This window comes from Mastacembelus armatus, chromosome 23, assembly GCF_900324485.2.
Source record: "Mastacembelus armatus chromosome 23, fMasArm1.2, whole genome shotgun sequence".
NCBI classification, from domain to species: domain Eukaryota; kingdom Metazoa; phylum Chordata; class Actinopteri; order Synbranchiformes; family Mastacembelidae; genus Mastacembelus; species Mastacembelus armatus.
Window position 1 is genome coordinate 5,947,680 of NC_046655.1, and position 24,868 is coordinate 5,972,547.

At 40.2% G+C, this 24,868-nt stretch overlaps 1 protein-coding gene across 3 annotated transcripts in view; it reads left to right on the forward strand.

The window, feature by feature from the left end:
• tbc1d22a (TBC1 domain family, member 22a) overlaps nt 1-24,868 on the forward strand; it is a 104,913-nt gene that overhangs the window by 40,852 nt on the left and 39,193 nt on the right. For all 3 annotated transcript variants that reach the window (XM_026326469.1, XM_026326471.1, XM_026326470.1), the window contains 2 exons: nt 13,329-13,435; nt 24,401-24,476. In XM_026326469.1, coding sequence (XP_026182254.1) covers nt 13,329-13,435; nt 24,401-24,476 — 183 coding nt within the window. The remainder of the gene's footprint in view (nt 1-13,328; nt 13,436-24,400; nt 24,477-24,868) is intronic.

Sequence of the window (24,868 nt, forward strand, 5' to 3'; positions counted from 1 at the left end):
TGTCAGTGTCTAAGTATGGATCCACTCTGAAGAGAGATGAGAACAAGGAGACGAGTTAGGGAGACAGGGGAAGAGATGAGGCAGTGTATTTGAAAAATCCAGAGAGGTGAGGGTTTGACAACAATGAGTGAAGGAGAAGCAGAGCTAGAATGAAAATAGAGTTGTAGACAATAACACCAGGCAGAGTGTCTCTTGGCAGCCTTAAGAGTAAGAAAGAGTGAGAGAATGGAGAATGACAAAGAGGGACATCAGTAAAGCAGGAAAACTAGATTTTCAAAAAGGGGAAAATGACCGACTTAGAAAGTGCCCCCGTGCTGTCAGGAAGCAGCCGAGCCAGGCAGTTCTTCCTCCTATCAACTAAGAGATGAATGGCCTGCTGTACCCTATCACCATCCTCTGCTTCGAAGCTGTACTTGTCATAGCAGGCAGAAAGTGGATAGCAACAGCTTTTCTGTTGCTATGAGTCACCACTGTATGAAAGCACTGCTTCACATGCATAGGATTTATTTGTCTCATTAAATACCCAACCAGGAGTTTTACATGTATACCCTGGTTCAAACACTATGTCTAAATTTCGCACTGACATTCAGGTATGTTTTAGTACACATTTTCTTATTTAGTCTTTTAATCATAAAAATGTTTTTTTTAAGTTACATAACACTGTAAAGTAAGGGCCACAGTTGAACCTTAAAGCTGTTGTAATCAGTAATTTTGTCTCAGTGAATCCAGTGTTTATTGTGAAAGATGTAAACATTCTACATGCATAAACAGATGTTAACGCATGTAGAATAATCACCTGACTCTGCAGACCCCCCTCGGCCTCACAGTGCTTTATATGCATGGTGGTGATGTTTCCATCTGCGGCAAAGAGCTTTTTTTATTTTTTATTTTTTTTCTGTGAGCAAGCTCCAAAAATCCACCACTCTATAAACACAAATCCTCAATATTAGTGACTGGTCAGAAAGTTGAGCATTTAGCTAAATACCCACAAATCTTTCAGAGGAGCAGGTGGAGAGCAAAACAAGTCCAAAAGGAGAGTGAATGTTGGAAAAAAAAAAAACATCTTTGCCATATCAGCTTTCAAGGTGGTAACTACTATAAATATGTTAGTGTTGTATTTTCAGCTTTTCAGCTGATAGATTTAGTGTGAGGTTTTCCCATATAAATTTTACTAACAACGTGCAACCTACAGTGTCAGTGTTTGTTTGGTGGTTTGGTTTTTAACACAATTTGTTGCTGGCTGCCAGTTTTTCATGCTAAAATGACAGACACTGGCAGCAAATTTGAACAGCTGCGTCTAAGTGAATTACTTTCTGTTAGTTTGCCAAATGACAAAATGAAACTGTGTTGTTTGGTTAACCTGCACTTCAAGCCAAAAAACACCACTTTGTCGTGCATTGATATTTGAAAAAAAAAGAAAAGAAGTGAAAGGTTTTTAGCACATACAAGGTGCACTTAGGTTCTCAAAAAACATGATGTGCTTTTCACCGTTTTGTAGATATTTGTTGTCGTCCTTGTAGAAGCACGATAATGTCCTTAGTGAGCAAGAGCCCTTGAGGGAGGGAGGAAGGAAAATGTTCTAGGTTCAGTATGTTTTAAGATTTAAATGCGTTTTATTGCAGCAATAGCAGACTCGTGAATGACTAAAAAATGAGTTTGAAAAGAGAAGCCTTAGACATTTACACAACTCGGCACATGTCTTTGAGAGAGGGGCAGACGGAGGTTTTTAGAGGAGATGGACAGGACGAGGAGCAAGAAGAGCAATATGCCCGAATGATGGAGCTCCTGATTCTGCTATGGAAGATGATGTGTGTGTGCGTGCTTTACCCAGCTTTTTTAAACCATGCAGACTCTTCAGATCCCTAGACAGGGACTTTTTCTAAAGAACGTACTTAAAGCCTCCCCAAATGTAGAGAAATGTGTGCTTCCTTGCACAATATGCTTTTTATCACTTGCTTATGCAGAGCAACTGGTGTCTGCCATGGGCACATTTGTAAATTATACACACAATATTTTAGTCAGCTTTTAGGAAGTAAGAGCTTTATGTCACCCGTTTCTTCTTTGGCGTTTTACATTGGTTTTAAAAAGTTTAAAGTTTGATGTGCACTGCTATAAACCATGCTTTACAAGTTGAGAAGGGAGAGATTAATTTTCAGCATGCCTCCTTTCAGATTTTTCTGTGTTTTGCCATTGCTCTAGCTAACCACAGCTTTGGCCACACAAAGACTGTTGTGTTTCTAGGAAGCTCCCCATCATTATGTACTTAGTACATTGCCAGTATGCGTTGTTTCAGTTTTAGCTTAGTTTTTAATTTCAAGTGGGATTTGTTCACTATATACAGATGCCAGATTGTACTTTGTTCAGCTCCTTTTTTAAAAATTATGTTAGAAAAATCCTGGATTGCTTGGCAGAAGAAAATTAAATATGACAATGGAGGACTGACTTACAAACTGCCAGCCCTCACTTGGCATTTATCACAGGATTTGAGACCTGAAAATCTGACAAGCATACCTGCTTTATATAGTGATTGGCCAGGTGTGTCTAGGTGAGAAAGTATGCAGTGTCTCTCACAAGTTCTTTTTGCGTTCTTCATACTAATATTTCTGTCACTTTCTGTGTGTAGAGCCAGATGAAGAGAAACTGTCTGATAGTGTGCACAGTTCTGACTAGTTAAATGATTAATAGCTCTCAGCTTTGCCAAATTTGTACATTTAACTGGATGATTTACTGCATGTGGAGACTTATGAATGCCTGTACTAGTAGTTAAATACTTCTGTTTCCATTCGATGGCAACTGACAAGATGCTTCTGTACTGTATATTATTTCGTCAGTGCTGGTCAGTACTGGTCTTTATGATCCATCCTCTGTTATGCTAAAGTTCCTAGCTTCCTCTTGCCTGACACACATTGCTTTAGAAGAAGCCAACTGGGACATCTATTAGGACATAACAGGGACTGGCTGTGATGGACAACATCAGTGTTGCTGATGTATGAAATGTAGGGAATTAGAGAAGCTCCATCAATATGTAGAACCACACTTTGAAAGAGACTGAGAGCTCTGCTGGATGTCTCTGAGAAAGCCTGTGTGCAGCAGGAACCACTTACACACACAAATACACACACAGCCTCTGCATTGTCACTGTTTGTATGGGGGGGGGAGTGCAGCATTGCAGATGGACTGGCTAGGTGGAGCACCCAGGGACAAAGCTGGGAAGATGGAAGCATACTGTCAGTCAGCTGTGATGAAATGCCTGCAGGAGTGTAACACGACACACACACACACACACACACTCAGGGCACAGAGTGCTGGGGTGAGCTACAGACAAACAAACAACACGGACTGAAGCTGATATCTCTCATACAGAGTAGAACTGAGTCTGAACTCTGTGGGAGAAAACACACTTAAATCAGAATGACACAAGAAACCATTTTTGTAAAGTAAGAGTTTTTTCTGAAGCTGAAATCGAAATGTGATCGTCATATTCTGCTTGAACTCTATGTTCAGGTTGGTATTATATTCTGCAGTAAGCTGCAGTTTGCTTTTGGCCCTTTCAGCATCATGTTGTATCTTCTGTCTTATCTTCTTTGCATTTTTCCCCTCACATCACTTCTACACAATATGCTGTTTGTCCACTGACATAAAGCTCTAGTCATGGCACAGTGTGCCTTACCATGCTGTGCTATGACATACTCATTTGTATTTCAATTGCACCTTCACCTCAGGGGGTTACAGTGCGACTGGAAATGGGTGAAGACTAGGTATGTTCAGGTGTTGTTAACATATTTGTTTTATTTACTCTGCCAATACCGTCTCACACGTTACATAACATTAAGAAGCATCTGTGACTTTTGTTGCTTTGTTAATACGCTGCAAGTCTAAGTAAAAATTTCTCCGTTACAGCATGACCAGAGACAACAAAATTCCCTCTCCTCTCCTCTCCTCTCCTCTCCTCTCCTCTCCTCTCCTCTCCTCTCCTCTCCTCTCCTCTCCTCTCCTCTCCTCTCCTCTCCTCTCCTCTCCTCTCCTCTCCTCTCCTCTCCTCTCCTCTCCTCTCCTCTCCTCTCCTCTCCTCTCCTCTATCCATCTGCCTGTTTTTCCATTTATAGATTGAGCAATCTGTGGAGTGGATCTTGGCGAGTCGGTGGTTAACTAATATCGGCTTCATTCTCCCCATGGTCTGGCCACTGTTGGTCGAGCCTTCTATTCTAAGTCTCCCTCTGATTAACGGCTGTTATTAGCTCTAATGAGCTGCTTAGTGATTGCCCGAGCACAGCTGCTGACATCCAGCAGGAACACTCTCTTTTCTACTTTGTTCCTTATCTACTTTTGCTTTCTCTAATTTCTCTTGCTTTAATCATTCTGTGAGATTATTGACTCAGTGTAGGCATTATTTTCCCCCAGACAGTTGGGGATTTGTTCTTCAATTTTCTTTGACACTGTCTCTCTTTGTGTCTCTCCTGGCTTGAGTTTTGTCTCAGTCTCCACTCTCTATTTGGTTTCGAACACAATCACTATGTTTCTGGTGTTAAGTAATAGCATTTGGACAGGCAGAAATTGAATCAGCCATGTGGCTTTGACCCTCAGTCTCTATCTCCACCTTTCTCTGTATAAATGTCTCCTTCATTCCCTTGAAATATGGTCTTTTCTTTTGCACGTTTGATGGTTGCCACTTTACTTTCATTTTCTACTTCTTTCTCCTTAAAGAGATTACAGTCAGCATCGTAGTATTTCTGGTTTAATGCACATTTAACTTTTGGCTCCCTGTGCGTACATGTATTTGCCATTGTTATATTGGTCACGGGATTACCTCAAACCAAACACCAAGTAAATCTGGTTTGAATGACAATAGTATTATAGTATAGTATTTATATTTCTTATTAGAATGATTGTCTGGGTCTGTCTATAACACCAGCAACAACCAGAAGCTCTTAGAAACTAGTCTTGTCGAAATATCTAATACCTAAATGAAATATTTAAATAGAAATGAATGAAAACTGTTAGTTGCAGGACACCTATGATTACAGTCAATTTTCCATCCGAGTGGAGTGAAAGTTTTAACACACTTTATAATACAATTCAAAACTGACTTTAATGAAGCATCAACATGCAAATGTACAGAGTTAGTTTAGTGTTTAGTAGCAAGTCGTGTGTATAAATTTCTAAATGGACAAACACCAAGATTATTTCCATGTGTTTGTGAGTATTGAAGACCGGCACAGCTAGAAGACTGGGCATAGTCAAAATTTGGACGTAGTTCAAATCGTGCAAAAATTTGGAACAGCTAACCAGCCAGATCATGTGAGATGCACAGAAATGTTTTTTTTTAATTAAGTTAAATAGTTTTTATTAATTGAAATGGTGTGTGTTTTGTGTAGGTTGTTCATGACACAATAAAAGGATAAGGCTTCAAGCCAGCAGCAGCAGGAGGGGGAAAACATGTTTTAGCCATTTAAAAGCTGAAAACTTAAATTGTTTTCTCTGGTCATGCTGTTGTTCCAAAAATGTAACAGAACAAGACACGAGTGTGGCAATTGTTTCCAGTCATAAAAGAAATGTTCAGCAGGTAGAACAGGAGATATGATTACAAAAATGTAATATGGTGTTTAATGGAAAATCTTCCTGTCTGGCCATTTGCAAAGGCAAGGCACCACATTTATTGTTGTTTTTAATTGTGTGCTGTGAATCTTCCATGTTTTGGCCTGCAGTGTGGAAATAACTGGTGAAACTACACAGACCATTATTGTGCTCGACAATAGGATATATAAAGCTAAAAATCAATAGCCGTGCTTTCATCTGCATCCGGCTTGATCTTATTCTCTGTATTACCAGAGATTCTCTCATCGCCCCTGATAAAAAGCAATAGAGCACCGAAATGACCCGGAGAAATAGTTCTGTCAAAAAATGATTTATCTTCTGTGAATAATCGCAGGGGTTATTGAATATTTTTAGATTAAGTTAATTACTTGACTATAAAAAGCCATAAATTGAAGCTCTCCTCACCGAGAAGCTTTCAGATCTCTCCAAGTCTCGATTTCTCGTTCTCTCTGTCAGCTGTGTGATTGGTTTAAAAAAAAATCTTTTTTATCATTCTGTCACCAGCGAGATGCATTCTGCTTGACCTGATGCAATTGGAGGCAATTGAAACAGTCATCTTATCGTGCTGCTGCGCTGGTGGTGTGTGGTGTATTGTGTATTGTGTTGCATCACGGCCGCGTGCATGGGTATGCATGTGCACACACGGAGACACACACATTTCAGATATGTGGGTATGTTTGAAACAGTACCACTCACTTACGAAAGTGCACTTAATTAATGTACTCACTAAGGGACTGGATGCTGACATGTGTATACACATGCACACTCACACACCCCAGCACAGGCCTTCGTCATCAGCCGTCTCACGGCCGTGCATGTCGACTGCTTGTGTGTGTAAACGTGTCTGCCGTCATCTATAAAGTCTGCTTATTACTGTTCCCCTAATGTTTTATTCCTCTAACTAACTAACTGTAGATTACACACACTAATGACTTAATTGACTGATCCTTCGCTTACATTTCAGGAAACTTTCCCTCAGTTTCCAAATGTGTATAGCAGCTCAGGCAGGCAGATTTACTCTGCCACGTTATCTGATTTAAAATGTTGATACCGTATTTTCCAGATTATAAGTCACACTTTTTTTTTAGTTCTCTGGCTTATATGTGTTACGTAACTGTCATTCTTTTGAGGAGTCACTAGTGTTCGATGGCACACCTGGCACCTGCGACTCAGTTGAATATAATATAATTGAAGATCTTCTACCACTGAAACAGTAAAAACATTTATGTTCACACAAGTGAAAATGCTGCCAAAAAGAAGGAGCTATACTGCAGACTTCAAGCTGCAGGTAATAAAGTCTGGAGCTGTAACAAAGTTTGGAGTTATTGTCAGAATTCAGACAACATGAGAGAGGAGAAGAACGCGCCGCTTCATCTTCTCCCTGACGTTGGTGCAGTTGTTTAACATTACTTGTCACAGATGAATGAACTCCATAATACACCTCTGCTTGTTGTTATGCCTAACCTATGTTCTTCGTAGGCTAATTTAGACTGTAATTAGTATAATGAGAAAGGCCACCTATACACTGAAGAGACTTATATGATTTTTCTGTTCAATAAGGACAATATGTCCCATGACTTGAAGAGTACTAAAAATTGTCAGTAGTCAGTTGGTTGCTTGCATAAATGGTGTTTACGCAAAGTAGTGTCTTATCCACTATGCTGTTTGTAGCATCTGGCTGTCGTCATTTTATATATACACATAAAGAATTGAATAACAATTTGTAATACTCTGCATCTTTTACTTTTAGCAGGTCAGACAACACATCAGATAAACTACATTTTTTACGTTATGACCTCGCTCACAGCTTTGACTTCACACAAACATGCTACGAATGCATACAATATTAAGTGGAGAATGCAAGACAAACACAACACAAAGATCTTTTCAAAAGTCATGACGGGAAGGAGACAGAAGCAGAAAAACGTATCTCTGGTGTGCAAATTTGTATCAAGACAGAAGCTGTTTTCCATTGTTTTCTTCTCTGATTACAGCTTTATATGAAAAAAGTAATCAAATCAATCAAAATAAACACAAAGCTGGTAAGATATTGTGCTACGCTTTCTCTGTCTTTTGTGACATAATTAGACTAATTTCCAATGCTTTTGTAAGACTGAATCCAGTCTCAATCTAAACAAATATTGTTTCGCTGGATTTAACCATTTTTCATGATTAATTGGTTAGCTTTTAATTTTTAAAATGTCAGTAGATAGTGAAAAAGAGTCTACCGCTGAGTTAATGATAACAAAAGATGTCTGTAAATTACTCAGCTGACCATTTTAAGTAGAAGCTGCAGTGATCACACAGCTTTTAGGTCAGCCATTAGTTTGAGTGTGCGTGTGTGAATTGCTTCAAGAACCATCCAGCTTTGTGCTATTGATCTCCGATGCGCCCTCCTTTCTCTGTAGGTTTTCTCTGTGGATGAAAAAAAAAAAAAAAATCCTTGTGCAATGTTGCATCTCACCAGCATTGCCATGGTTACATGATCATGTAAAATGTCGCCAGATGCACTCTTGCTGAATTTCGTGTTTTCACACACATCTGTGCTGTACAACTGCATCAGAGTCCAGTATAAGGGATGGTCACGAGGAGGGCTTGTGGCGTATGCATACATATAGCCAGCTGTAGCAGCAGCTAATGCGAAGCGATGTCTTTCTAAACATTAAACACGTACGCTTTCTCATGCAAGACCCCATCTTACCTCAGGGCAAGCGGATCATTATGTGTCTGCACAAAGGCTGATATTGTATTAATAGTTGTACTCCATTTGATGTCAAAGACTTAGATTATCTTGCCAACAGCTGTGGAGCCCTGCTGTTTGATGTATGGACACATGGCTTATAGTGCAGATAGTGGGAGATGAGAATGTTGTTGGGAGTGATTGTGTAGATTTTATGGCCTAAAGCGTCCTTTGTCACTGATGAGGCTGAAGTTCAGTGCTTTCAGTGAGGAAGCTTAATGGTGTACTTTGACGACAGTCTTTACTCGTAAGAACTATGAAGTGAAGACACCGGATGACTCTTCACTTGGTTTTTGGAAAGTGAGCGATTTTAGAAAGCTCTTGTGAAACCAAAGAAAGAAAGAGCTTGTTTTAAGAAAGGGGAAAGATTATTTCCTTCAATTATGGTAGCAGAAAATAAACCTTTCTCTTCTTTCACCTCTACTCACATCGCTTCCACCTGTTCTCGCTCGAACACCCACTATTCTACCTTCTTTCACCTCCAGCTGTCGATTTTCATATTTTCACATCTTGTTTTGCACACTGCCATAATTCTGTTCTCGTTGTGCTCAAATCTCCTATGATTCTGCATTTTTGTGCGTGTGTGTGCCAATGCGTGCGCTCTCAGTGCGTTGGCGACACCAGGTTTGACAGTTTGACTCTCTTCTTAATTATCCAACACTACGAATGTCACCTCTCTGGAATATGTGCAGCTCTCATTAACAACAGTGTTATCGCACTAATTGTGCCACTATGGGGAAATCGCTTTTTCTTTTTTTCTTTTTTGCCGCTGCAGCCACAGTAAGTGATAGGGTGGGGTTTTGTCAGAGGTGCAGGGAAGTGGAAGCATTATCTCTGTCACTAGTACCTAAACTCTCATTTTTCCAAGGCTTTGACTGTGTGACTCGGGTGTTGTTCAGAAGGTGGCATGCAAATAGTGACATATTTAGATTCAGCACCCAAATTGTAAGTCATTAAGTTGATCACTTGAACCGCTGCTGTTAATGATAAGTAATGTCTGCAGCATTTGATGTGAGCTTATGAGCTTTGGATGGTGAGATGTTGTTCAAAGCAATCGTGTTTTCTCTTTCTCTCTTTGGCGGTTGCAGCGCAGGTTTACTTGTGATTAATCTGAACCAACAGAATGTTGTCAAACAATGTTTTTTTTATTGCCAATCGTTGTCTGTGCAGATACACACTCACAAACGCTCCGCACACACACACACTTTATGATTACATCAGGCTAAACCAGCTCATTTATCATCTTATATCACATTAGCTTCCAGTCCATAGTTGTAGAGGGCAGATGGTGGCACTGGCATAAGTGTGTGTTGTGTGTACCCTGCACATGCACTTCCATGTAGGTGCCCGCACTCGGTCTCTGGAGGCATAACCCGGCTCTGCGTGCCAAGCTGTGCCAAGTGCTCACAGCTGGCAGCAACCAAGCAGTTGGTCTCACTGGACAAGTTGCCCCCTGCGCCAGGACAGACAGGAAATGAGCCTTGGGGCCTGGCAGGAAAGTCTATGACCAATAGGAAGAGAAGTCAGGAAGAGGGGGAGGAGAACAGCTTGGAGAGCCAGGGCAGCAGTAGCAACAGAAGAGATGTCAAATGACACTATTGGAGAAGTTGAAGGAAAAAGGGAGAGTAGAGCGGAAAATCATTGATGTTCCAGAGGAGAGATCAAGTGGCTGTCAGAGGAAAGGCGAGGTATAAAAGAGATAGGTGCCATGCCTTGATGGGGGAGAAGAGACATAAACTATGTCAAGAGAATAATAGTTCACCTCAAACTTGTTGAAAGCTTTGATTCTTAAACAAGCGTTTCCTCTCTGTAATTAACACTTTTGTTTGTTTTTTTTTTGAGTCACATCAAAACATCAAGGTATCGTGTGATGATTCTGATTGTCAAGCAAATAATTTTCTGTAATCGGTTTTCATGTTGTGTGGGTTTATTTCTGTATGTGCAGTTTTCTGTGCATGCATGTGGTGCTCCTTGGCTGTGCCTCCAAGTGTGAGATCTGCGTGTGCTGTGCTGTTCTGCCAATCACAAACAGCCCGTCTGTGCAACTTTGTTTTTGTGCGGACGTGGCTGTTGGCTCTATCAAGCAAGTTTTTCTACGAAGGTGAATTAGTGTCAGACACACTTTCTGAGCAGCCCAAGAATATTATTTGGCGAAAGATTATTTTCGAGCCACGTCTCACGCAGAATTAAAACCACCAAGACTCCCATTCTCTAACCTGAGAAATTCCCCAGGTTCTTATTTGAGAAGAATTTCGACTGAAACATGAATCATGTCTCAGGCATGTATTGTCATCTGGTCCTTAGTGTTGAGGCAGAGCTCCAAAAAAAAAAAAAAAAAAAAACAACAAAAATCACCAAGGGAATATTTGGAAGGAATCTCTCCTGAGGCTTGGGTCCTTTGAAAGTAATTAGCTGTTTCTGTGTTTGATGGCAAGTCAACTGAGACACATAGTCTGTTCAGGGTGACCTAATGGTGATTTGTTTGTTTGTTGTTTTCAGACCGCAGCACTTCTAGTTTAAAGGTGGATCAAGTCGGTCATGAAAACGGCTGAATTCAGGTAGAAGTTGTTAAATTATCACACATCCAGCACACTACTTCTTTTGTTCTTTGAACAGCAGACAGAAACAAGCTGTCTGGACGTCCTAGCCATGAACATGACTGAAGACCCTGAGCCCTGACTGTTTGGAATATTCATCCATGTATAGTTAGTTATTAGTGTTAACATCATTTCAACCAGCATTCGCAGGTGGCACTGTTGCATTGTGGTCCAGTCACTACAACTACTTATCTTCTCCTCCTCCCAGCCCTTACCCTCGTGTCCTCGTTATTTCGATGAGCCATGCCCAGATCTCAGTACGACTGCTGGACTCCTGGAAGCAGCTGTCCCTTTCTAATCTGCTCCACAGTCAATGTCTAGGTTTGGAACTGTGCCCAACAGCAAGCCTTTAAGCACAACAGAGATTGTTATGAGACTTGGAGATACTCAAGGTCTCCCAAAACTCCAGAGCTGTGGCACTCTCACCACCTTGTTAATCAGCAACGACACCATGCGAATTGCCAGTCGGCCTGTTTACAATCACTCTTTTCAGCGACAAATTTAATGCCTTCAGTGGGGCATCCCACAGAGAGATGGCTGTATTCATGCACTTTCATTGTCTTCTGCATCAGTATAGAGGAGCTATCAAATTAAACACTGACTTCAAATTGGTCAGATGGTGGCCTCTTTTGTCTCTGCATTGTGTGAGCAGCTGCTCCAACACTACATTTAGGTGTTGTTGATTGTAGTTGACTGCTGCTGTGGCCTCAATTTAAGCTGAGGAGAAATATTGTGAGTTTCCCATCAGCTGTCTTTGACTCCTAATATCTTAGTGGATGACCTCGTGCTCTCTGGATATGTTTACACTTCTCTTAGCAAACAGTTTTTTTTTTTTAATATATCTCACACCAAAAATTGGATTTTATGAGATTATATCTCTGTATGTCTACACTAATAACATCTGTTATGTGTGGCCTGTAGCTGTATTACATTTTGCCTTTTCTCCATTGCTTCTGTCAGTGTTCTGGTTAAAATGAATGAAACTGACATGTAATCCCATCTCAGCGCCTGATCACTTCCATATCTGGTGTCAAAGATCTAGTGGTTATGCAAAGAAGATTTTTGTGTGTCTGGACACTTTGACTTGTCCTGGTGCGAGGATAGGATGAAATGAAGGAACCATAGCCTCTCTTTCCAGTTTCTGTCCATCCATACCTGACTTGAAGCAAGACAAGACAATGATGTGAGCACACACACATGCAAGCATACAGCCCAGTTGTTAGTGGCTTTGTAGTCCTGGCCCGCTGCCAGCTCGCCGTCTGTCTGTCAGACCGAGCATGCTCATTACAACCTTGACAACATTCCACTGGGGTTGTCAAGGATACCAAGCAGAGCTCCCAGGTCCTGTATGCGTGTGTGTATTAAGGATACGCACAAACTCACACAAATACTTACACAAAATGTTTGGTAATATGGCCACACACACACACACACACACATATATCTCCACACTTTTGTCTGTTCCTCTCTGGCCCCCGCTTTCTCTCTCTCCCTCTTCTTTCTCTCTCTAGATCATTGTTAATCAGTCTCGTCCCGTCTCCTCTCCACTGGCTGTCAGTGGCTTGTCAGAATCCCGTCAAAGCCCCTGCAGTCCGTCACACACTGCTGCCGTTAATGACATCTGATGACACCCATTGTTGAAGTCACCCGCTGGAGCTGACTGGGGACTCAGCGTGCTCACTGCTTGGAAATTGTTTTTTCAGTGCAATCTGGAGTAGTTTTTTTTTTTTTTTTGGAAAGGTCCAAACCTAATTCTGCTTTACTTACTTACAGACTATTTATCCTCCAGCCTCCCTCACTTCTTCCTTTAAGTCTTTCTTCACAGCTGCATTTTACCCCTTTATTGTAGTAGTTTACCAATGGCATAAATAGTCAAATGTAAACCCAAAAGTACAGAATAATAAGAATATAGTTAAAAAGGCTGTGACAAGCCACTCACTGGTAATTCAACTTCGGAAAGTACAAAAATAACATATTTCTTTAATCCCCCAAGAAAACATGTTCAATACATTTATTATGTCTGCATTATACAGTAAAAAGTAGTTTATCCCTGTACTCCAATTTGTCAATACTCCAATTTGGATCTTTGTTACTTTCTGTGCATTTCTATTATAACCCACTTCGTTTCTTAGTTTCCACTTTTCCCATTGAATTTATCTTCCCCATGCACTTGTGGCTTCTTGTTCCTCTGTCTGAATGGTGAGCTTACGATAAAGCCCCCGCTGTGCTGGTAGGCTTGAATTGGCTGTCGCCTCTGTTCTTTCTCTCTTTCCGCCAGCCTTTCTTTAAACTTTCCCTCCCATTTTCTTTCACCCATCTCTTTCCATCTGTCCGTCTCTCTCCCCCGCACCGCTTGTTTCTCACCCTCTCTCTCTGTTCTCCTTTCTCTTCTCTAGAGGAGGAAGTGGAAAACTTTGACGTGTCCAGTCTCCAGGAAGAGGCTCTGAGGAACATTGAGGCTGACAGCTTCTGGTGCATGAGCAAACTGCTGGATGGCATCCAGGTAAGCATGTGTGCTGAAAAGATGTAGACTGTCTTAGAACAAACTCTGATCAAAATACCCACATTCACTTTAATAAGCTCATACCACACTACACCCGCCCGGTCTCTCTACTCCATGTAGTCCGCCTCTTCTGTTCTTATACCTTTTCATTTGGTTGGCTCACTTTTTTTGTATGGATACACTCTGATCTGGTCTCAACAGAGATTGATGTCCTCCTCATCGCAGCTTTAAGTGAAACTAGGCAGCAGCAAGCAACAATTTTGCACACTACTAGCTAGAAAGCAATGCCCAGAACAAACTCCGAGCAACAAGCCTTCAGCCATAACAGTCAAGTTGAAGTTACCTAGCACTTTCAGAGTCTATGTCAAATCCAAAATTAGCCTTCACTTGCCTTGATCAGGGGTTTTTAGCTTTCCTAGATGCTCAGCTCTTTTCGTTTATTGTGTTTCCACCGTTTGCACTTGGCAGGAAGTGTACATTCAGCTTTCAGCAAGAGCAGTGTTTCTACGTTTTATATAAGGTTGGTTCAATAGTAAACCAAGGGTGAGATTTTCCAACCATATAGACCAATGAGCCAAAACACTGAGCTGAGAGTGGCTGGGAGTTGTGTAAAGCTGCATATTGTGGTATAGATTCTCAGTGGTATCAGCAGCACAAGCAACCCTTTCACATTACAGGGACTTATGAGATTCACTGTTTGGCCTATCAGGCTTGATTTTGTTCAGTTGAACATTCAGCTAAATTACTTCTGTCATTCTAATCAGAGCTGTAGCTAGTTCTTGGGAAATTTAAACTTCATTGAACTTCTGGTGAAAAAGCAGCTTTATACTTAGATGTAGTATTTTTACATTTTTGTATTTTGTTTTCATCTCGTTTTCCAACCCACCCCCCACCGGCACTTGAATTGATCAGCCAGCTTACTTCATTGCACAGTAGAGGCTTAGGAGGTATGTCTTTCTACATTTAAATGAATTCATATCATTAACTGCCTTCTGTTACCTTAGCAGTCATGCTGTCAGAAGAAATCAAAATAAAGATGTCATAAAAATAACACCTTTTTAGAGTTAGCCTGTTCTTTATTCTTATAGTCTTACTAAGATTTAGAGAAAACTGATATCAGATTATTACTGTTCATAAAATAAAACCACATTTTCCACATTCTGTGTGTTATTTCCACATTTTAGCCAACGCTTACATTAAGAGGGACAAAATTGACTTCTGGTGACTTGTAGATAATGTCACTCAAAAAAGGCAGGCTGAATGTGCGTATACCATGTGTATTGTATATCTAAGACATAAGTGCACAGAGGAGCCTTGACATCTGGGCCACATTTGGTGAGGAGACTCAGTCCCGCTGGTAGATATTGAATGTGCTCGACAGATGCAGAAATATATTTATGCTCTCATTACTTGTAAAATGTGTGAGAGTATATGTATGTTTTGTGTTCGGTTTCATTGTGTTGTCAGTTAATTAAAAATGCCTTTATGTAAGAGCTTGAATTATGCTTTCTGATCTTCATTGCATAACATCTGTTTCTTTTGAGAGGAGTTTCTAATGTACTGTGTGTATGCATGACCAGTACCTGTAATCAACTGCATGCATCAGGTTCAGTTGGTTTGTCCTGTTGTAGTCTGCTCGACCTACCTTAAACTGGAAGCATTATGTGTAAAGGAGCTTTCCTGTGTGGGTTTGAGACATGTCTTGCATATTCTAAGACAGGCTTGAGAGCCTGCAGTTCAGTTAATTGCACACACATTGCAGCACCAAACGTCATTTTGTTTTATAATTTCTTTCCAAACCCCTTTGCTCACCTACGTCGACCTCACTTTCAGTGGTTATGGTTGAGCCATCTGTCAATTGAAAATGTGCCTTCCTGGGCTCGTGGTGGATTTGCCCTCTGCAGTACCGCTGTTACTTAGCGTCCTCAGTTGTGCCTCAGTTTGTTTTAACCATATCTTTGTATTCTGGATTAAACACAACTTTTCATGCAAACACCAAAAATATGTTTGGTTTTAATAGTAATTGTCTAAGTGTCACACTGTGACCATGTTTTAGCACAGCTGTACTCAAGTCATTTTCTGGCACAGTTAAAGAAGCATGTGCCAAGTCTTCCTGGTCCGGTCAATGACCCTAATTTAAAACAACACTTAAGAGGATGGCCACAGCAGCCTAGTCTTTAAATCTATTGGTTAGACAATATGCTTATTGTTGTATAGAAATTAGTATTGTAGGGGTAAAACAAGCATCTTTAATCTTAGTATTGAAGTTTAAGTGACAAAATGGTAATGTTTTAGTTTTTATTCACTTTGTGTGTATGTGTATGTGTGTGCATGATGTCAGCTAGCCTTCCACTAAGGTAATTAGTATTAAGGAGCATGTATTGTGCATCAAATGTGAACATTCATAAATAACTATCACCTGGTAGGCTATTCATTTAAGAAATTAATAGACACTGTGCCTTGTCACCCCTGAGAGAGCAAGACAGAAAGAAAGCTGAGCTAGAGAGCAGAGGAAGTAAGATAGAAGAATAGTGTGTGTTCTTGTACATGCTTTTGTATCTGTATGGATGGTGTTTGTTCCCATGCTTGTGTTTGTGTGTGACCTTGGCTCCAAACTAATTATGTGCAATGCACCAGGGAAGCCCATGTTTCCCCCCTAATGCTTTCTAAACAATCTGACAGAGGCTGAGTGCCTCAGCACCGTAATTAGTTGGTGATCCTTGCTCTGACCTCGTCTCAAACCCTCTCACATCCACTATACCTTATTACATTTAACTGAGGGCCTGAAGGCGCGGGTGTGGGAGTTAGAAGGAGAGTCTGTCCGTGCAGTCTAGTATTTCCTCTGAATCTGGTGCAAAAGTTGCTTTGGACCATTTTGGTAAAATATTTAAAGAAGTTTAATTGTACCACAATGCTCATTAATGAGAAGTTTGAAAACCACTGCATGGTGGGCAAATTTTATAAGGAGAAATTTCCTCTCTCCTGTCTATCCAGGAACCACAGCTGGTGTGCTTTTCTTGCAATTTTCTATAATTACCTGGTGTACAGTGGAAGTACTATTGAAAGTTTTTCTTATTTTGTAATACAGTAAATTGGCCATTACTTCTGGTTTTAGTGTTAACCATCTTGCCTCTCTCCCACCTAAAACAGAACAGACTAGTTTGGCTGTCAGTTCTCTTTAAGCAGCTTCTCTAATGATGCTGCTTTAATTGGCAGTGCTACAGTTCCCTCCTCCAAGAGAGCAAGCTGGGATAAAAGGTAGAGTGCAGTTGATTCCAGGCAACTCTTATTTCGGTTAATAAAATCACAATGCTGTCTCAAAATATATTGCGCAATAAAATACACACAAACACAGAAAGGTTGAAATTGCCCTTGCATGGCCCCTTTAATGGCTGTGGACTGCAGGATAAACATATCATGTATGTATTATTACTGACACTGAAGCTGTTGTCTAGGTTGGACCAGGACCTTTAAGGAAGTGGTAAATGGACGTGTGTGTGTGTGTGTGTGTGTGTGTGTGTGCGTGCGTGTGCGTGTGCGTGTGTGTGTGTGTGTGTGTGTTCACAACAACAGCACCAACAAGATAGCTGCACACACAGCTCTCCACAGTCCATTTACACATCAAACAGGCTGCCCACAGTTGCCACATCTTGTTCTGACATGATCAAAACACATAGCTGATCTCCCTTCATCTCCTGGTCTAAAAAGGGGGACACATTAGTCATGTTCAAATGGGCCAGTGTTTATCATTGTTCATGATTATCCACTTGTATGACACATGCAAGTGCCTTTATGCATGACTTTGCATCAGACTGATACATAAGCCATCATAGATCCCTAAGAGCTAGGATGAATTTAAGTAACAGTGAAACATAAGACAAATAGGTAAAATAAAGGAAATGGAACTTCCATAGATCAGTACATTTACCTTCTTAAGACACAGCTCTGTTAATCTGACCTCAGTGTTACCCCAAGTCACTCTAGCAGCCAATTAGTCTTGTACTGTGCCAAATTGGACAGTGCCCCTGGCTAACTTGACTAATTTAACTTGTTTAAAATGGTTCCATATATGCTGGTTCAGTGAATTTAAATGGAACTGTCATCTCTGTTGTTGAATTCAACATATTCTGCTAATCCCAAACTATACCATTAACATCTGCAATCAAAACAATCAGTCAAAGCCTTAGTAAGGTAATATTTGTCACATTTTCCAGTTTAGACACTTGAATGTGCTCCCACACACAGCCTTTGATATGTAGCAGCTACAGTATTGCTGTCCAAGCACAGCCAGTGAACCTGTGTCTTACCTGCAATACCCAGAGAGAGAAATGAAGTTTAAAAAGTCCATTATTCCACCAGCACACCCCTGAGGGCTCTGAGTTTTAAAGCCAGCAGATGAAAAGCTGCCTTTTATGCTAATTCTGCAGATATGCCTTTTACAGCAGGGGCTCTGGAATGTATTTTTCCAGTCTAGGACCTAACTTTGAGAAATTAAATTTTGCTCTGGGATCTGAACTTATTATATATTAACGGTAGTCTTGACAAATGGGGTCCAACATGAAAATGTCTCTGACCCCGTTTTGGTTTGAATGCCTTGGTTTGATGTAACAGTCTGTGGCATGATGGAAACTCGTTAGGAAATGTTGATACACGATACAAAAAATGAAATGGCCAGCAACTTCCTCTCTTGCAGCTCCATGTTTAAGCTTTCTCCTGACCCTCCCTTAAAGCTTGAGCCAATCGGAGCGTGTCTTCTCATTGTCACGGCAACCATCTGTTTCCACAGTTCCAGCTAGAGATGGCGTCTCCCTCGAGTGGGAGTAGGGGTGCGAGGACCAACGTCTAGCAGACGGTAGACAGACCTAACCAGACGCTGTGTCCTGTTCTGGTTTCCCCAAGGGTTCTATACTGTTACCTTGGGCTGTCACTCAATCCTCCACCTACACATACACATGCACACAGTAGGAGTGATCCGCCAGCTGGTGTATCTTTATATATGATGCTTGTCAGTATGTTGGCATATGTATTTGTATTGTCTGTCTTACTGCAGTGCCTGTGGCTGCATGTGCAGTTCAAGAACAACTCAGACCTTAACACTCCACCTCCTTCTAAAGTATGGAGGTATTCCATATGTTTCCCGTCATCATTTGCTTCTCCTTTACAGATTACACAAGTCATGTTAGCTAAACTAGCTTATGTGCAGGTCAGTGGAGATGGAAGCAGTAGCAGCTGCTGAAGAGGTGAGGATAAAGACTCAGACTGGAAAATCAAGCACAGGAAGGATGGATGGAGACATTTATGTAATAAGAGTGGCATAAAGAAAATGTGCCCTGTTCTGCTGGATGAAAACCTTGTTAGCAGAGAGACAAGTGATGTTGATTACTTTAGGGGTCGTGTAAGGCAAGGCAGGTTTCTTTATATAGCTCAGTTCATACTGTGAGGCAGTCTCAAAGCACTTGTTAACACACTGTGTCCGCCCTTTTATATTTACTCTTCTAAATAAGCTGTTTTGGGTTGCTCTTGGGTAAATAGGCCACTTCACAAGGAAAATACTATAAATAAAATTAAAGGTGTGGAAGATGTACGAAGTTGTAAAATATGTTCCCTTATATCTAAAATGATGTCTGGCCCAGGTGTCTGGTTCACATTTAATTGTTCAGGATATATGGAATTAAGTAACAGTAGCCAGAGCTGTTTTCTGCAGTGACCTGATTTCTTAAATGTCACTTATATGGTTTCTGTAGTTGGAATAAGGAATTAGAGATTTAGACCATTGCAGCCTTTGTACATGAGCTTTAACCCATGCTAGACACATGGTTCTAGAGTAGGCAATCTCACTTGGTTAGACTGTCCATCACTGTGGTCCAGACTGAAATACACAACGGACTTTTCCTCCACTACCAACGTAACTTTGGATTTGTCCAAAATGTTGGTTTTTAGCTCAACTGCAGCACAGTTTGTGTTTAGTGCAATCAGAAAATGTTAGCATGCTAAACTAAGATGCCAAACGTGACCAATAAAAAAACATTAGAACAAAGATTGCTGATCTGTATATGTCACTATTTTCAGTAATGAATATAACATTGGTCTGCACTTTATCATAACCTGTCATCCCTCTCACATAGTCTCTTTGTGTTCATTGTCTTCCTCTCTCACACACTCACATACAACAGAAATTGACAGATCATTGCGCCGTCCTTCAGTGATCTCTACAACGGTGTGCGTCAATTGTTGTCTACCCTTTATCTTGACCTGTCATCTCTCTCTCTGTCGTTCTTTTTCTCTCCGCTGTCCTTATGTCTCTTTGTCTCCCTCACATATACACATACCCTCATGGTGTTGTTGTGTTGGTTCTGTCCAGCTTGCTGATAGACATCCGCTGCCACAATGGGAGGCAATCTTAGCCCAGCATGGAGCCATTGTTGTCGCTAATAGAATGGACTGAGAGGTGAAGAGTAGCTATTGATTTGGCTGACTGAGAGAAAAGAAAGGGGGAGAGAGAGAGAAGGAGAACGAGGGGCTGTTGACGCTGAGAAAAAGAGAGACAGGCTTGATGTTTGTGCTCCGTGTCCGTTCATTCACCGCTTGCACAGGGGCAGTTCCGCTTACTTGCTGGGTCAGATGTGGTGAATGGACAGATGGCAGAAGAAGAAGGGAATGTATGAATAATGAAGGGAGAGATGATTTCCTCCTGTTGCCTCAGCTGATCAAAGATTCAACATATTGGATTTGACAAACACAGGAAGTTAGTGGAAGTGGGATTGGCATAAGAAGGTAGAAAATAAATAATGCGACAAAAAGTGTAATGAAGTAGGTAAGAGAGAGGGGAGGAAAAAGAGGAGAGAAGGCAAGGAAACAGTTAAAGGTAAACAGAAAAGGGCAAAAAGGGATAAATGGGAATGCAGGAAAAGCGAAGAAAATATGGTAATAAAACAAGCAACTATATTTGTGTCTTACCCTCATTACAAATATGTCGCGAGAAAAAAACAACTAACTAAACAACAATCAGTCACAAAATAAAATGCAGTACAGCATGGAACAAAATTAAACACCAGGGAACACAACAAAGCTGAGAAGACATAATAGCGTGTTCAAAACACTTAGTCAAGTCTAGCCTCATTAGCACCACCAAAGTGATGAAAATAGACAATGAAATGCAGAACAGAAGGTGGGAGAGGGGAAGAGTTAGAGATTGATAAAGGGAGAAATGATGGGAGAGTAGAATGAAGAAGGAACAGAAGAAGTTTTATAAGAGGAAAGTAAATAAGTCTGAAAAATAGAGAAATGATGGACATGTATGCAGTATGCAGTAAAAGTAGAGAAGAGGGAGAGAAGTGAGGGAGACAGAGGGCAGTAAAGAGAGGAAATAAGAGGAGATGGAGTGCGGAAATAAAGTACACACCTGAAAGCACAGACAGGAGTTTTAAAAACCTCCTGACCCTCAAGTGCATTACTGTCATTTTTACGTCTGGTTGTGATTACATAAGTAGTTGAAAAATTGTGCAAATTCTTTGTCTTTTATTTTCGTAAAGGTGGAGTACCACCACCACTGAATGGATTAATATTAACAGTATCTGGCAGTTGTGCAGAAAGAACTTTAATACAGTCATAGCATATAAGTGTTTTACTATAAGTTGTACCTGGGCTAAATGCTTCCCATATTACTGGCTTTTTACAGCTACATAAAGATTTTGATAATTACTATTGATATGAAGTATAAAGTGGGTCCATGTTTTGTTGCAAACATGTATCTTGACCGGTTGCATACAGTTTTTTTACAGATTCAAAGATGCCACCCACTCGCCTGAGTGAAAATTACTCCCCTGGAACAAGAGCCCAAAAAGTTTTCTAGCTTCCGGGTTTGCTGTTGTGTTCACCATTGCACAGACACATTAATGTTTCTCCCCATCAGTCCCTTCCACTAAGTGACCCTTGTCTATGCTCCGGGGGATCGTACAAAGAGTAATAGCCAACCTTTTTTGTATTTCAGGGCATCTTGTCAACAGTTTTACAGCTGTCTCTTTCTTAATGATGGTCTATAGGGAAAATGGTTTTTAACCACAGGGGATTTATTTTTTGTTTCCTTACTGAATGGCCACTGGTGACAAACTGGCAGCAAGACTGAGTGGTGGAGCCATATCAGTCACACATGATTGACAGTTGGTGGCAGTAAGGCAGAACAGAGTTTGCAATGTCACAACAATGGCAGTGAAGAAGAATTGAACAATTTAAAATGATCCAACAGTCTGTTGTGCAAATATTTTATTAGAGAGGAAAAGCATTCAGTCTATTTGTTTGTCCTTAGAGATAGACAGTGCATTTGGGTGAGATGATAAATGCAAACATTATGTTTGTTCAAAAGAAAACTCACAAAGATTCATTTAAGATTCAGTAATGTTTCAAAGAAAACCTTCCAATTTAAATAAAACAAACAGGGCAGTCTTGCCAGAAAATAATAAAATAAAAGATATAATCCATGACTTGCTGTGCGCAAGAGAATTTGTCATTGGAAAGCTGTAAAAAGAGACGGGGTAAAAATGTACAAAAAACAAACAGCGATCACTAATAGTGATGAGTCATAAGTATAACGGCAGCAGACTGATCCATTCAAGCAGTATTTATTCATGATGAACAGTGGAGATTGTGACAGACTGAGAGAGTGGTAGGAACGAGCACGAATGTGAGGAAGACAGCCAGAGAAAGACAGATGAAATCAGTAAGGTGAAAGACAAAGTTTTAAAACACAGACAAAAAGTGTGTGAGAGTAAGAAAGCAAGGAAGAGAAAGTGAAAGCAATAAAGAAAAAAAAGTATTCGAGTATTTGACATGAGGTTTTAAAGAATTTGAATAGATGGTTGCCTCTAAGACTAGAAAATGCAACAAGGGGATTTTGAGGCAGAGGCAAGAGATGGAAAAGAAGCTGGTGAGGGAAGGGTGGGGAAGAGAGAGGGAGGGTGAAAGAGAAGGAAGGGCAGTTGATTAAGGCCTGCAGCTTCAATAATGCAAATGTAATTACTTGTACTGGCTCTCACACTTGCTTCACACCTAACTGCATTAACACTGGGGTGGTGGGGAAGAGAGACAGACTTAAACAGCAAGTGAGTTAGAAAAGAGTGGAAATGCAGACAAATATACGTGTAAAATTAGTTATAGGGCGATGTAGATAATGAAAATAAATGTAGGATGGAGAAAAAAATAATAAATGGAGGGAAGGCTTGAAAAAGGTGATGGCAGAATTATATTTGAGACCCAATTTATTTTTCCCCATATGTCAGTGTCCTTAGGTTAAGAAACAGATCAGACAAAAACATGAACTAAAGATACTTGCAATAGAAGGATAGAAGTATATAAACATGCTATAGGTGGATTTATTAAAGAAAAAAGGCAAGAAAGAATGTGGTTTCTACCCTACCAGCCAGAGATGGACTCAGGAGGACACACGTGTTGGTTCTGCTGATCCTGAAGGACAACTGAAGCTGTTTATTGCTAAATGACTTCTCTTCCCCTCTTCTCTTTCTTTTCTCGCTCTCTTTCTCCTTCTCATTTTCTCTCCCCTTCTCTCCATCTGTTGGACAGTTTGCCACATCAGCTGTTCTCCAGCCACACTGAAATGACCCCTCAAGGAAATGTAATCCTCATTGTGTGCGCGTTTGGTTGAGCACACACACACAAAATGCTTTTGTGCTATTCTCACATGTATTGTATTCTGTGGGTTCAACCAACCGAAACTGCCCACTTGTGTTTTGTATTCAGGTTGATATATTGTGTTTATGTCCTTAGACAGTTCTAAAAAAAATGTTTGATAAATCATTTTAATGTACAATATTAGACATATATTAAGATATAAAAATAAGCAGAAAGTACACTTAAATTTGTGTTACTTGAAACTTTGGAAAGGACTAACACATAATTCAGTAATGCAGGGAAATATACTATATATATATATATATATATATATATATATATATATATATACATATATATATGTATGTATGTATGTGTGTATATATATATATATATATATATATATATATATAGAACATTAGAAACTACATCTGTCTTATATGTAAACACCATGTTCATTTTAAAGCTTTAACAAGTTGTTTCTATCCAGTCAATGCGAGTTGACTGTGGTCCTTTAAAGGAACAACTGAATAGAAGATTTCAGTCATCAGCTTCTTTTATGTATATTTTATTATATAAAGTGAGCTTAATATATTTTTTATTTTTCCACCCCTTCACACCACATATGAGGCTAGGACCCATTTGCAACTCACCTGTTATATTGTTACAGCCACATTCACAGTCAGCCCTCTGCTTTGTCTTCAAGGCCAGAGCTGTGCATGTTTTGTCATGCCAGTGATGGTTAGGTGGCCTATTTTCTCTATTTACTGTTTTTAAAGATGGCTCAGGCTTTGTGTGAGGTGTGAAATGAGGCATCACAACACTTCAGATCTGTAATGGCTATTGCACTTCTCTGAAAATGAATCCTCAAAGTGAAAATGTGAAATTTCAAACCCTCAGAGTGTGCACTGTGATATTCTTGACTCTGAGGCCAAATGGGTGCAAAATGTCAATTTGAAACAAATCATGTTAGTTTTCACAACAAGGGATCAATTTCACAGCTTGTCTAAGAAATTACAAAAAATGTGACAAGTATTCTTGTAATAATATATCTGTTTGATCTCCTGAGCTTGTCTTTTTATTACTCTTCCTTGTACTTTTTAGTTGTATGGTCAGGAGTGTTATCCGTTTTATGTTCACACGTTCATACTTCTCGTTGCTTGTAATGAGTTTGACGCAGTGTTTAAATTTGATGTCATATCTACATTAATTTACTTTGGCATCTAGCAAAAGAAAGTAAATATAAAAAGGCACATCACAGACCATCTCTCCAAACTTTTTTCACTGTGGTAGATAGAACCTTGGTCCGTATTGACTTTGTCTGATTTTTCTTCTCCTCAGGACAACTATACATTTGCCCAGCCAGGCATCCAGAGGAAAGTCAAGGCCCTGGAGGAGCTGGTCAGCAGGATTGATGGTGAGTCATCTGCCTTGCCTCCTTTCATCCATCCTTCCACCCATCCAGAAAGTACTTTCTGCTCACAGCTCTGCCATTTTGACTTGATTTCCCTTTACTTCTTCCAAACTCTCCTGCTGCTTTTGTTCTGTTCTCCTCTTATCTCTTCATCAGTGTATCATCCATCTTTTTCCTTTTCTTTTGTCTTTCAAACACGCCAACCATCTCATTCATGCAGTCATAAAATTACACTCAAAATCACAGTCCTCTGCAGGGTTTTCTACTGTACAACAGCCTTGTTTTTTAGAATAAGAACACAGTTTTATTTATCTAATATGTTTCTGTTATTTGTGTTTTATTTGCTCTTTATTTTTTTTAGCCTAATCTCGTTAAACTGCATGTTTTTCCTACCT